Genomic DNA, 15,578 nt, shown 5'->3' on the forward strand with positions numbered 1-15,578 from the left:
GCCTGTCTCCTGGTAGCGCCTCCATGCTCTGGACACTACGCTGACAGACACAGCAAACCTTCTTGCCACAGCTCGCATTGATGTGCCATCCTGGATGAGCTGCACTACCTGAGCCACTTGTGTGGGTTGTAGACTCCGTCTCATGCTACCACTAGAGTGAAAGCACCGCCAGCATTCAAAAGTGACCAAAACATCAGCCAGGAAGCATAGGAACTGAGAAGTGGTCTGTGGTCACCACCTGCAGAACCACTCCTTTATTGGGGGTGTCTTGCTAATTGCCTATAATTTCCACCTGTTGTCTATTCCATTTGCACAACAGCATGTGAAATTTATTGTCAATCAGTGTTGCTTCCTAAGTGGACAGTTTGATTTCACAGAAGTGTGATTGACTTGGAGTTACATTGTGTTGTTTAAGTGTTCCCTTTATTTTTTTGAGCAGTGTATATATATATACATATACACACACACACACACACACACACACACACACACACACACACACACACACACACACACACACACACACACACACACACACACCCTGAACAAACATATAAACGCAACATGCAACAATTTCTACAATTTTACTGAGTTACAGTTCCTATAAGGAAATCAGTCAATTGAAATACATTTGTTCGGCCCTAATCTATAGATTTCACATGACTGGACATTGGCGCAGCCATGAGTTGCCCTGAGAGGGTATAGGCCCACCCACTGGGGAGCCAGGCCCAGCCAATCAGAATGAGTTTTTCCCCACAAAAGGGCTTTATTACAGACAGAAATACTCCTCAAATTAACATTCAATTCTCTGGCAACAGCTCTGGTGGACATTCCTGCAGTCAGCATGCCAATTGCACGCTCCCTCAAAACTTGAGACATCTGTGGCATTGTGTTGGGTGACAAAATTCCACATTTTAGAGTGGCCTTTAATTGTCCCCAGCACAAGATGCACCTGTGTAATCATCGCACTGTTTAATCAGCTTCTTGATAAGCCACACCTGTCAGGTGGATGGATTATCTTGGCAAATGAGAAATGTTCACTAACAGGGACGTAAACAAATTTGTGCACAACATTTGAGAGAAATAAGCTTTGTGTGCATAAGGAACATTTCTGGGATCTTTTATTTCAGCATATTAAACATGGGACCAACACTTTACATGTTGCGTTTATATTTTTATTGAGTATACAATTCCAGTCAAAAGTTTGGGCACACCTACTCATTCAAGTTACATTTTTTATTTTTACTATTTTCTACATTGTAGAATAATAGTGAAGTCATCAAAATTATGAAAAAAAATATATGGAATCATGTAGTAACCAAAAAAGTGTTAAACAAATCAAAATATATTTTAGATTTTAGATTCTTCAAAGTATCCACTCTTTGCCTTGATGACAGCTTTGTACACTCTTGGCATTCTCCTTCAACAGTCTTGAAGGAGTTCCCACATATGCTGAGCACTTGTTGGCTGCTTTTCCTTCAATCTGTGATGCAACTCATCCCAAACCATCATTTGTTTAACACTTTTTTGCTTACGACATGATTCCATATGTGTAATTTCATAGTTTTGATGTCTTCACTATTATTCTACAATGTAGAAAATCGTAAAAATAAGGAAAAACCCTGGAATGAGTAGGTGTCCAAACTTTAGACTGGTACTGTATATATATTAATTACTGAGTGGGACTTTCATTTCTACTATGAAAAGTGTATATGTGGCATGATGTCACTATTAATGTCAATGATAAGTTTGACTGTGGTTTCCCTCGTAACCTCCCCCTTTTTGTGCTTTGGCCAATGAGCAGGCAGTAGCGGGGCTCACCCTGCAATGTTATTGGTGGAGACGCTCTTGGAGAGGGAAAGGCCGGAGCGTCCGCGGCGCGAGCCCAGCAGCGATTGGCGGAGATTGTCAGAGTGGAGTATGGCGGAGCTGGGGCGTTCCCTCATCATGGGGGCTAACGAGGAGCAGATAAAGTTGGAGTAGGAGGAAGAAGAGGAGGGAATAGAGGAGGAAGGAGAAGAGGAGGAGGAATATAGTGGAATATTGTAAAAGGGAAACTCTTATAATGAAAAAGGAGTCTCCACAGATACAATTTCAGAGTTCAAAAGTGAAACTACAGATACTTTTGCTCAATTGCGAAACTGACATTGTTATTACATTCTAGTCCAATAGTGAAAAATAAATTTTCCTTTGCATATGTAATAAAGAATTTAAAGCACGTAGCATGCACGTGCGCGTTTGCATGTACTGACTTTTGGTACGAAGGGTCACGTTCTGCAGAGCTGAGTTGTTCCTCATGAGAGCCATCTTCTGTTGCTGTGGTTACATAGAGTACAGTTCAATATCATATACCACATATTATTACATGCTTGTATACAGTACCTTCAGAGCGTATTCACACCACGATTACATGGAGATTGTGTGTCACTGGCCTACACACAATACTTCATAATGTCTATTGGTGTCCATAATACTCCATCATGTCTAATGTCTATGTCTATAATGTCTATTGGAGTCATTATAAATAATTTCAACTACTCAACAAATTTCTTGTTAACAAACTATAGTTTTGGCAAGTCAGTAAGGACATCTACTTTGTGCATGACTGTCACGAACGTCGTCAGGGAAATGACCGGACCAAGGTGCAGCGTGGTGAGCGTATATTTATTTTTTATTATGAATGTCGCCAACAAAAACAAGAAAGAACAAAAATGAACGTGAAGCTTACTAGGGCTATCCAGGCCACTAACAAAGGCAACTACCCAAAACTAAGGTGGAAAAACAGGCTGCCTAAGTATGATTCCCAATCAGAGACAACGATAGATAGCTGTCCCTGATTGAGAACCATACCCGGCCAAAACATAGAAACAGAAAACATAGAAATAAAGAAACTAGAATGCCCACCATAGTCACACCCTAGCCTAACCAAAATAGAGAATAAAAGCCTCTCTATGTCCAGGGCGTGACAGTACCCCCCCCCCCAAAGGTGCGGACTCCGGCCGCAAAACCTGACTCTATAGACGAGGGTTCGGGTGGGCATCTACTTCGGTGGCGGCTCCGGTGCGGGACGCAGACCCCGCTCCACCTCTGGCTCACCCCACTTTGGTGGCGCCTCTGGACTGGGGACCCTCGCTGCAGGCCCCAGACTGGGGACCCTCGTTGCAAGCCCCGGACTGGGGACCCTCGCTAAAGGCCCCGGACTGGGGACCCTCGCTGGCGGCTCCGGACTGGGGACCGTCGCTGGAGGCGCCGGACTGGAGGCCGTAGCTGGAGGCTCCGGACTGGAGGCCGTCGTTGGAGGCTCCAGACCATGAATCATCGCTGGAGGCTTCATGCCATGGATCATCACTGGAGGCTTCGTGCCATGGATCATCACTGGAGTGAGGAGACGTATGGACAGCCTGGTGCGTGGAGCTGCCACAGGGCTTACCAGGCTGGGAAGACATACAGGAGGCCTGGTTCTGGGAGCAGGCACAGGACTCACCAGGCTGGGGAGACATACAGGAGGCCTGGTTCTGGGAGTAGGCACAGGACTCACCAGGCTGGGGAGACATACTGGAGGCTTGGTTCTTGGAGTAGGCACCGGATACACTGGGCCGTGGAGGCGCACCGGAGGTCTCGAGCGTAGAGCCTGCACAACCCATCCTGGTTGGATGGTTACCTTCGCACGGCAAAGGCGGGGCACTGGCACAGGACGCACTGGGCTGTGCAGACGCACTGGAGACACCGTGCGCAGAGCCGGCGCAGGATACCCTGGGCTGTAGTGACGCACTGGCGGCCAGATACGCTGAGCCAGCACCATCCGTCCTGGCTGGATGCCAACTCTAGCCCGGCCGATGCGGGGAGCTGGAATGTAGCACACCGGGCTGTGAACGCGCACTGGAGACATCGTGCGCTCCACCGCATAACACGGTGCCTGACCAGTACCACGCTCCCTACGGTGAGCACGAGGAGTTGGCTCAGGTCTCCAACCTGACTCAGCCAATCTCCTCGTGTGCCCCCCAAACTTTTTTGGGGAGTGGCCTCCCGGTCCTTCGTGCCAGCCGTGACCCTGTGTAATCCTGGGCCCTTTTACTCGCTGCCTCCGCCTTCCTCGCTGCTTCCACCTGCTCCCACGGCAGGCGATCCTTTCCCACCAGGATCTCCTCCCACGTCCAGGATCCTTTCCCATTCAGGATGTCCTCCCATGTCCAGTCCTCCTTACCACGCTGCTTGGTCCTTTTGTGGTGGGTAGTTCTGTCACGAACGTCGTCAGGGAAATGACCGGACCAAGGTGCAGCATGGTGAGCGTATATTTATTTTTTATTATGAATGTCGCCAACAAAAACAAGAAACAACAAAAATGAACGTGAAGCTTACTAGGGCTATCCAGGCCACTAACAAAGGCAACTACCCACAACTAAGGTGGAAAAACAGGCTGCCTAAGTATGATTCCCAATCAGAGACAACGATAGACAGCTGTCCCTGATTGAGAAACATACCCAGCCAAAACATAGAAACAGAAAACATAGAAATAAAGAAACTAGCATTCCCACCCTAGTCACACCCTGGCCTAACCAAAATAGAGAATAAAAGCCTCTCTATGGCCAGGGCGTGACAATGACACAAGTAATTTTTCCAACAATTGCTTACAGAGTTTATTTCACTTATAATTCACTGCATCACAATTTCAGTGGGTCAGAAGTTTACATACACTAAGTTGACTGTGCATTTAAACAGCCTGGAAAATTCCAGAAAATTATGTCATAGCTTTAGAAGCTTCTGATAGGCTAATTGACATCATTTGAGTCAACTGGAGGTGTACCTGTGGATGTATTTCAAGGTCGACCTTCAAACTCAGTGCCTCTTTGCTTTACATCATGGGAAAATCAAAAGAAATCAGCCAAGACCTCAGAAAAAACATTGTAGACCTTGGTGAACATTGGTTCAACCTTGGGAGCAATTTCCAAACGCCTGAAGGTACCACGTTCATCTGTACAAACAATAGTACGCAAGTATAAACACCATGGGACCACGCAGCCGTCATCCCGCTCAGGAAGGAGACGCGTTCTGTGTCCTAGAGATGAACGTACTTTGGTGCGAAAAGTGCAAATCAATCCCAGAACAACAGAAAAGGACCTTATGAAGATGCTGGAGGAAACAGGTACAAATGTATCTATATCCACAGTAAAACAAGTCCTATATCGACATAACCTGAAAGGCCGCTCAGCAAGGAAGAAGCCACTGCTCCAAAATCGCCATAAAAAAGCCAGACTACGGTTTGCAGCTGCACATGGGGACAAAGATTGTACTTTTTGGAGAAATGTCCTCTGGTCTGATGAAACAAAAATAGAACTGTTTGGCCATAATGACCATCGTTATGTTTGGAGGAAAAAGGGGGAGGCTTGCAAGCCGAAGAACACCATCCCAACCGTGAGGCACGGAGGTGGCAGCATCATGTTGTTGGGGTGCTTTACTGCAGGAGGGACTGGTGCACTTCACAAAATAGATGGCATCATCATGAGGGAGGAAAATTATGTGGCTATATTGAAGCAACACCTCATGACATCAGTCAGGAAGTTAAAGCTTGGTCGCAAATGGGTCTTCCAAATGGACAATGACCACAATCATACTTCCAAAGTTGTTGCAAAATGGCTTAAGAACAACAAAATCAAGGTATTAGAGTGGCCATCACAAAGCCCTGACCTCAATCCTATAGAAAATGTGTGGGCAGAACTGAAAAAGCGTGTGCGAGCAAGGAGGCCTACAAACCTGACTCAGTTACACCAGCTCTGTCAGGAGGAATGGGCAAAAATTCACTCAACTTATTGTGGGAATCTTGTGGAAGGCTACCCAAAACGTTTGACCCAAGTTGAACAATTTCAAGGCAATGCTACCAAATACTAATTGAGTGTATGTAAACTTCTGACCCACTGGGAATGTGATGAAAGAAATAAAAGCTGAAATAAATCATTCTCTCTACTATTATTCTGACATTTCACATTCTTAAAATAAAGTGGAGATCCTAACTGACCTAAGACAGGGAATATTTACTAGGATTAAATGTCAGGAATTGTGAAAAACTGAGTTGAAATGTATTTGGCTATGGTGTATGTACATTTCCGACTTCACCTGTATACATATGCACTACATGACCAAAAGTATGTGGATACCCGCTCGTCGAACATCTCATTCCAAAATCATGGGCATTAATATGGAGTTGGTCCCCCTTTGCTGCTAGAACAGCCTCTACTCTTCTGGGAAGGCTTTCCACTAGATGTGAGAACATTGCTGTGGGGACTTGCTTCCATTTAGCCACAAGAGCATTAGTGAGATGGGACACTGATGTTGGGTGATTAGGCCTGGCTTGCAGTCAGATTCAATTCATCCCAAAGGTGTTCAATGGGGTTCAGGCCAGGGTTCTGTGCAGGCCAGTCAAGTTCTTCCACACCAATCTCGACAAATCATTTCTGTATGGACCTCGCTTTGTCCACAGGGGCATTGTCATGCTGAAACAGAAAAGAGCTTTCACGAATACCACCGAAGGTGGCTCCCCTTCCTGTTCGGGTGGCGCTCAGCGGTCGTCGTCGCCGGTCTACTAGCTGCCACCGATCGCTTTTTCCTTTTCGTTTGTTTTTGTCTAATTGTTTTCACCTGTTCCTTGTTGGGGTTTTGGGATGGGTGTTATTTAAGTTTGTTTAGCTCGCTGGTGTTTGTGCGGGCTTGTTGTTATTTGACGTATGTGGTGTTTGTGTTCTTTTGGGTTTTCGCTGTCCGGTATTAATAGTAACTATGGTTTTGGGTTTGTTGCACCTGTGTTTTGGGCTTCACCCGTGTTTGTAACTGGTTACTTTACGAAAGGACATTAAAAGCGTTTTCCCGTCCACCTTCTGCTCTCTGCGTCTGACTCCACACCCATCACTCTCCAGACGTTACAAGAGCCTTCCCTAAACTGTTGCCACAAAGTTGGAAGCACAGAATCGTCTAAAGTATCATTGTATGCTGTGCAGCAATGCTCCCCATCCAACCTGACATAGCTTGAGACGATCTGCAAAGAATAGGAGAAACTCCCCAAATACAGGTGTGCCAAGCTTGTAGTGTCATACCCAAAAAGATTCGAGGCTGTAATCACTGCCAAAGGTGCTTCCACAAAGTACTGAGTAAAGCGTAGGAAAACTTATGTAAATGTGATTTCATTTTTCGATATTTAATAAATTAGAAAAATATTCTAATAACCTGTTTTTGCTTCATCATTATGGGGTATTGTGTGTAGATTTATGAGGGGTATTTTTTATTTTTTAATCAGTTTTAGAATAAGGCTGTAACGCATTCTAAAATACTTTCCGAATACCCTGTAAATAAATCCTCTGTTATCTCTTACCCTCTGTTTCATTTTGGCACAGTTTGGCAACGTGTCTCGACAGCGGTTGTGGATGGTTACACTGCAGGCTGTGAGAAAAAGAAAACACACACGTGACTCACTCTTTCAAGCATTTTCTCTCTCTCTCTCTCTCTCTCTCTGAATTTCCCCCCTACCCTATATGTATCTTATTGTCTCTCTCAATTTGTTCCTCTATTTTATGTCAACCTTCATCGAATACGGAGAAACTTTTAATATATGGTGAGGATCTCCCTCTCTCTTCCCACTTCTCTTTCCCTGTCCCACCTGCTTCGTTTGTGGCCATCGTTTCACTTCCTGTGCAGGGTTTGTGAACAGGAAGTTAGGGTTTAGACACAACTGGCGGAGGGGAGGAGAGACCCAGGGGTGTTTCAGAACCCTCTAACCCAGTTCCACTGGTCCTCCCCCGCCCGCCCTTAACACTTCTCTGATACAAATCTAGACATAAAGCCTACTTAAATTTGTAGGCTTACACACTGAAGAACGCAATCCTGACTCCCTGTTGCAGTAAAAACATTTTTTTAGAGACAGAGAGGGTTGGTTACAGATAACAAGACAATTGTTTGAGTGAACACTGAATTTATTTGCTTTTACTTATTCACCGGTTTGATTTGGTGCAGGGAAATCAAGCCAAACTAAATCTGGTGAGTAAGTGTACTAGCATTAATGGTATTCACCCTGAACTAAATTTAGCATATTTCATAATTTAGTATTAGGACTTTGAACAACGTCATGAGACAGTGACCTTTAACCTTTAACTCCCCCTCAAAATAGGAAGAACCTACAAGGTACATAGTTAGCGCCTGGCTATGTTAGCGGTTACCGCCTGCCACAGATACAGATGGGCTATCAGAGCAGAGTCTGGTGCAGGCCAGCACAGGGTGCACAGTTCTGACAGAACACCAGGGCTATTATCTGTACAGGGGCATGGAGTCCTGACAACACAGGAACTGTTTGTTATCTGTAACCAACCCTCTCTGTCTGGAAAACTGAATCAGGTTTGGTTGAGAAATGAAGAAATGCTACCCAGCAGAAAAAGTGAAGTATATAGGCATAACAGGAAAGGGTGTGTATGTGTGTGTGTGACACGTGTCTATATTTGTGTGTGAAATGTTTTGCCTGTGCACATGACTGACACACACCGTGGCAAGTTTTGCATAAATTAATATGTATATTTGTGTGTGAACTGTGTGTGAAAATGTATTCCTATAATGTAAATATTTCAAAATAAATACTTAGCATAAGACACAAACCAAAATGTATTCCAGCACAATCTATTCTAAGTTAAATCAAATGTAATGAAAACACATTGGGCTGCAGCTCCTTCTAGGCCAATTTGGCTGTGAGGATGGCAGTGGAGAGGTGTTTTGAGTGAGTGAGAAGCTCACCATCCCCAACTCTCACCCATTATCTGACTGCATGTAGATCAATGTCCATAATGTAACTATTTTAAATGGAATTGATAGTCACATTGTAGTTCATTACTGTATTGTAGCTTATTTGGAGAGTTAACAGGTTGATTAACAGGTTGATTTGCTTGTAATGGTATAATGGTATAAATAGCGTAGATTGTTCCCTTTGGTAGTGCCTCAATATTCTGCCACTATAGAGTGATATGACAATGTATGTCCTGATAAATGATGCTGCATTTTTGTAAATCGTCTTAGGGTTTTAGGGAGGTACAGGGTGTGGTACGTTTTTGAGATGCTCTTTTGGTTTGCTGAGGTACACATGCTGTGTAGCTCAGGCCTGTATCTGAAGGATCTGGTGGGTAGGCAAGGCTTACTGGGACAGTTAAGGGTGTGTGTGTGGTAGTAGTTGTATTCATTTGTAGTAGTAGTAGTAGTATTTGTAGGGGCATTAGTAATACTCACTGGGGCAGCTGAGGGCCTCCTTGGCAGTGATGCTCTTGTTGCATGCTGAACAAAGGGTGGTCCCCGACACGGTGAGGGAGGTGAAGAGATGCCCATTGCTGTAGCGCGCCTCCCTGTCCCGCGCCTCCTTCTCCCTCTCCCTCATGCGCTCCTTCTCCTTATTCTGGGAGGAAATGAAAAAAGGAGGAGAGAAGCAGAATGCACTGATGACATACAATGGCACCTTTGACATAAGGTGGACAGGTTAAAGAGTTTAAATCGTGTGTCAGAACTTCCCTTAATCCTCCTACTCTTCTGCTTTTAAAAAGAGGCCTTTTACATTCCATCATTACCTTAAAGAAACATGTTTGTGGAAAGCATACAACTTGTGACAATAGCAAACGGAAGCAAAATCTAAGCGTTACCAGTAGCCCTCTTAGGTGTCAAAATTAGATGTGAGAATGACAAACGCTAAAGAGGGAGTCCCCCCCCCCCGGATCCGTCACACACCCCATTGTTATCATCGTAATGTTCCATCATTAAAACGTTCCATCACTAATGAGGATTTCCTAATGCAATGTCCACAATCATCTTGTAACCATAGCTACCTTGACCAGGCAGGCCATAGTAACCCTGACAACTAACTTAATAGCTGATACTACCTCTAACTAAAAACTCCAGTGTGTTCCTGTCACAGAAGCATGAGCAATGTTCAGTGTCTTTGGGAACCAGTCTGATGAAGTAGAACTTCATGCAAAATAAATTGCTGACTTCTTGGGAACTAAAAGCAGTTGCCGCCACATTGAACCTGTACATTTTCCTGTGTTGGGATTGCTTGTTCAAGCAGAAACAGGTATACGGTAGCAGTGAAGGGTTAACAATGTCTTTCCATTCTTTTAGAGTTGTGCCAAATAATGTCTTTTTGTCTGTGTGTCAGGGGAGGGACAGCCTTATGTCTGTTGCCATGTTGACATCCTGCTCAGGAAGTAGACAGGGAAGGCTTCCTCTTTCGGGGCTAAAGTGGGCAGGGTGAGCTGTTACTAGGGCAACAGCGGCAAAAGAGGGAGGGCACCACAAAACCGCATTTGTGCAGTTTTTCATTTGAGGTCAAAAGTTTTTCTGTTTTCAGTATGAAATAATTGAGGATAATGGTGAGAGTTAAAGACTTGATTCTCTGTGTGTGAGATCAGCATGTGTGGGTAGGTCTCAAAACCAAATGTCACTATAAAAGTAAGAGGATTTACAAAACCGGTCAGAATTTTTTGACAGCGATCACCAGCAGAGGATATTAATATGAGAGAGACAGAGAGAGAGAGAGAGGAGATGACTCCCAGCACTTTACACAACATAGGCCTAGAATGCAACACAATAGATGTCTGTGTTTTCACTGTCTTTCTACACCTTCTCACTCACATTGCCTTATGTCTCTTTCTCTTTCCCGCTGTTTTTCTACAGAACGCTGATATTGAGAAGCAAATTGGAGAACGCCTTGTGATGATCACATGAACTTTACAATAAAAGAGGAACCCAAGCTAGACAGATTGACTGTAGTTTGCCATGTCATAATTAAAATATAAATATTTCTGAGTGGTAAATGTCTAGACAATGACCTTCATGGTGTTTTCCACCATCTCATAGTCCACACAGCACTAACACACCTGATAAATTGTGTGGTTGATAAAGCAAGACTTAATGAGTAGATTGTTTGTCACATCAAGTTGAATTGTGTGTTTGTGCTTGGCTGGGGGAAAAAAAGTGGGTTGTGGGGACAGGAGTTGAGAAACACTTCTCTGAATCTATCCGGGACTACTTATACAGGTCCAAAAGTTAACATTTTACACAGCCTAGTGCTGTATAACTGGCTTAGACGCTAAAGTGAGCAATACATCAGGGAGTGAAAGAATAGATGGGGTGAGATAGAGAGATATAGAAGGTGTCATTAAAAGGTGTCAGGACGATAACACTGAGAAAGACATGGGAATATGGACAGAGTCTATAGGGGGGATTAATTTTATAGTCTTCCACCTGTTTACTTCACTGAGTCACTGATAAAGCAACAGCAAACACACACAACAAAGTTTCATACCTCTTATACAGTGTGTTTCCTAGAATTTCCATGCTTTCTGTGTGTTGGTATGTGTATTGACATCAAATGTGTGTATGTGTGCTCGCTCCAGATTAAGGACTGCTGTGTGGATTGAGGTGGCCCTGTAGCCTTGTTTCTGTCCTCTGGAGGGATGCTGGGCAAAGCAGAGCCTGAGGTGGATTCAAATTTAGTCTCCCTGATCGACATACCATACAGAGGGACAAGAAGAAAACGGGGTGTCAGTTTAATATTGGCCTGTGTGTGAGTGTGTGTGTGTGTGTGTGTGTGTGTGTGTGTGTGTGTGTGTGTGTGTGTGTGTGTGTGTGTGTGTGTGTGTGTGTATCTCTCCAACCTGACACACAACTCTGGAATGCACCAGAGTCATTGCTCTCTATGGAAGTCGTATCCTCCATCTCTCCCTCTCTGTATCTCACACAATATCTCTCCATCCCCCTCTCTCACTCTTTCTTTATTTCTAACTCTCAAGCTTTGTCCTTCTCCCTCGGTCCTCTCGTTCGAACACATTCACGCCTACACACATTCTCCTACACAGTTTCCCATGTGTGCTATAGATTGCAATAGCTCCCTCCCACCTCACTCCTATACTGTAGGAAGTATTCCTATTCCGTTTGGTTAAGTTCAACACAACCATACATACCGGTAGCAATACCGATCAAAATAATAACATAAGGAAGCACAGTGACGATGATGGTTTTTACTCTGGTCACTAATTGTACTTGGAAAGTTACTATTTAAAAAGGTGTGAAATGCAGACATCACTCCTCCATTTCCTAATAGTTTGTCTAATTTCAGTTTACGTGACAAAACAAGCAGTCATTTTGTAGAGAATCATTGTACTATCGAAACCGCTGTCAAATACCTTTTCCATAACCAAGAATATTGCTTTTTCAGCTGGTGTACAAAACCGAAAGTAAAAGATACAAAAAACGAAACATAGAAGAGATCTAGAGCTTCTTAGAATGGCTTTCAATGAGAATGACAGATCTATAAATCTCTGTGAATTTGGTCGGGTCGCCCTAAAAGTTACATATTGCAGCTTTAATCAGGGTTCGAACTACAAGGGTGTGTAGGAGTGCTGGGGACTACCACAGCAAATAAGGGCACCCAAGCTTTAAAAAACATCAACAGCGGGGGTTGTAATAAGCATTTCAGTAAAAATATTGACTTTGATATACTAGGGCAGTATTTCTCAACCTTTATTTATCCTTGCCTGGTGCAAAAAAATCAAAAGAATACTCCCATTTAGTGCAAACACCACCCATATGGCACTCCAGGCAGGCTCTGTGAAACACTACAAGTATTTAAGAGAAAACAAATACTATGTAAACTCAGGTCTGATTAGTGTAGTGGAGTGAATGTGTAACATGAACCGAGGACACCAGCAAAATGACTCGAAGCATAGTCTCCTGCATGTGCTGAACATGCAACACTTCTAACTGTCCAGTTTGTTGTAGTGTGTGAGTGACACATAGATTTGTTGGCACTCGCCTCAATACTATGTTTAATAAATATGCAATAAGCATACATACTATATTTAATAAATGTGCAATAAGCATACATGCATACATGCACACATGCACACACGCCCCCCACCATAGGAAAGTGATATTCATATGGCGCTGGCAAGCCAAGGTTTTTCTCAGCCATCCGCCATCCACTGTGCCAGAGAAAGCAGATAATATCACACCAACAGAGTGTCATTTCTATGGCAACCGATGCTATAGTCAAACACACACACACAAGCTGCATGTACTCCTCCCTTACATACAAGATCACTACATTAACAAAACTAAGGGCACATGCAGTCCTCACTCCCTGAAACCAGCACACATGCAAGCATGTGCACAGGCACACACACACAATCAGTCTAATTGGGAGGCAAAATGGTACACACAACATGTCATATTTTAATATTGCAGGCTTGCATGGTAATAGCATGATGCACTGTTGTTTTGTTGTTGTAGCCTATGTATGGTGTATAACGTTTACATGTAATTCTGAAATAAAACAAAATACTGTACAGGTACATGCTTCTTCCAATCAGAAATATTACACTAAAGGTATATACTTATTTTTGGGGTGTCTCATAGGTCTATATATAGCCTACATGGAAAACTGCAAATATGGAAACAACTGCACAAATGCACAAATACACCCCCCCCCCCCCCAGCAAAAAAATCTCTAAAAAAACTTTCTCTAACTCAGACCACTAGTCTCGAGTATTTTGGGGAATCATGACCAAACAGAAAAAGGTGATGAACAGTATAGGCTTCCACAGACCAATTGTCACCATAAAGGCAGGATCATTGCCAAGCGCGCCGCTTGTTTTTGTAAAGTATCTCCATATTGCGCAAACTTCCTAAAAAATAGCCTACGTGCTCCTGCAATGACGATCGCAATCTAAACGTTATCAATATAAACAATATAAGATAATGTCTCCAATTCTAAAATGACATCCACAAGTTTCAAGTTTTAATCATATGTACAGATGCCCTTGAAACATTTACTTTTTGCGCATTTCACTTTTGTCAGAAGTTTGCCAGTAGCACACGGTATCAGTAATAGTAAGCCTCCAAATACATCCACTCACCCGTAAATTAATATCTCTCATTCTCTCTTGTCGAATTTTCGACAGATCCGCGACTCTGGACATGGTGAGAATCGAGACCCTTCCTCTCCAGTACGATAAATAAATCCTTTTAAAGGCAAAGCGTTTGTGGCTGTCAAGCAGGAACTTCGAATATCTGCCAGTTTTGTTCTTCCCTGGGAGGTTAACGCTAAAGCAGTTATATGATTATATGGCTAGGGTAAAAGGTCTGTGTTGTAGCCAAACTGTAACACCCTTACAAAATAGCGCATTCAACTTCTCTGTGTCCCTAGTCCAACGGCAATGTCACTGATGCTGCGTAAGAGGCGGCTTTCTCATACAGGAAATTCTGTCGTTTTTTTGCACTTCATATGATAAAAAATTACGCCTACAAGAGGAGGTTTCTTGGTTTCAGAATCAGCCCATCTTTAAATTCTGTGGTACCATTCACTGCTAGCACAGAGAGAAAATAGATGGAAGTAAATCAAGAAGTGTTTAGTTCTTTCTGGTACTATTCTGGTATTATGAACAAAAATATAAACGCAACATGTAAAGTGTTGGTCCCATGAGCTGAAATAAGACACACAAAAAGCTTATTACTCTCAAATTTGGTGAACAATTTGTTTACATCCCTGCTAGTAGGCATTTCTAATTTGCCATTATAATCCATCCACCTGATATGTGTGGCATGCACATTTTTAAAACAGCATTATCATTACACAGGTGCACCTTGTGCTGGGGACAATAAAAGGCCACTTTAAAATGTGTGGTTTTGTCACACAACACAATGCCACAGCCTTCTAAAATGGATTAGTCCCCCCCCCCTTAATCTACACACAATACCCCATAATGATAAAGCAAAAACAGGTTTTTAGACATTTTAGCAAATGTATTACAAATAAACTGAAATATCACATATACATAAGAATTCAGACCCTTAGTACTTTTTTGAAGAACCGTTGGCAGTGATTATAGCCTCGAGACTTCTTGGGTATGACGCTACAAGCTTGGCACACCTGTATTTGGGGAGTTTCTCCCATTCTTCTCTGCAGATTGTCTCAAGCTGGATGGGGAGTGTCGCTGTACAGCTATTTTCAACAAAAAGTTATACATTTGCAAAAATGTCAAAAAACATGTTTTCACTTTGTCATGATGGGTGCAGATTGATGACATTTTTTTATTTTTATATACATTTTATAATAAGGCTGTGATGTAACAAAATGTGGAAAAAGGGAAAGGTCTGAATACTACTGAATACTAAGTCTGAATACTTTCCGAATGCACTGTACATACATATACAGTACCAGTCAAAAGTTGACACACCTACTCATTTAAGGGTTCTTTATTTTTACTATTTTCTACATTGTAGAATAATAGTGAAGACATACAAAAATATGAAAAAACACAACCAACAAACTATTAAACAAATCAACATGCATGTTATATTTTAGATTCTTCAAAGTAGCCCCCCTTTGCCTTGATGACAGCATTGCAAAAAAATACCAAATTTCTGAGGCTGGTAACACTTAATGAACTTATCCTCTGCATCCAAGGTAACTCTGGGTCTTCCTTTCCTGTGGCGATCCTCATGAGAGCCAGTTTCATCATAGCGCTTGATGGTTTCTGCGACTGCACTTGAAGAAACTTTCAAAG

The 15,578-nt window shown here is 43.0% G+C and overlaps 1 protein-coding gene across 1 annotated transcript in view; it reads right to left on the minus strand.

Moving 5' to 3' along the window:
• The window catches only part of LOC120022833 (rho guanine nucleotide exchange factor 2-like), a 45,974-nt gene extending 31,740 nt beyond the window's left edge, over positions 1 to 14,234 (minus strand). Inside the window, exons 1-5 of the mRNA XM_038966853.1 lie at positions 13,929 to 14,234; positions 9,253 to 9,415; positions 7,361 to 7,428; positions 2,253 to 2,316; positions 1,822 to 1,954 (exon numbers count right to left, since the gene is read on the minus strand). Coding sequence (XP_038822781.1) covers positions 1,822 to 1,954; positions 2,253 to 2,316; positions 7,361 to 7,428; positions 9,253 to 9,415; positions 13,929 to 13,991 — 491 coding nt within the window. The 5' untranslated portion in view covers positions 13,992 to 14,234. The remainder of the gene's footprint in view (positions 1 to 1,821; positions 1,955 to 2,252; positions 2,317 to 7,360; positions 7,429 to 9,252; positions 9,416 to 13,928) is intronic.
• Positions 14,235 to 15,578: the final 1,344 nt, after the last annotated feature.

This window comes from Salvelinus namaycush, chromosome 27 (assembly GCF_016432855.1).
Source record: "Salvelinus namaycush isolate Seneca chromosome 27, SaNama_1.0, whole genome shotgun sequence".
NCBI lineage: Eukaryota > Metazoa > Chordata > Actinopteri > Salmoniformes > Salmonidae > Salvelinus > Salvelinus namaycush.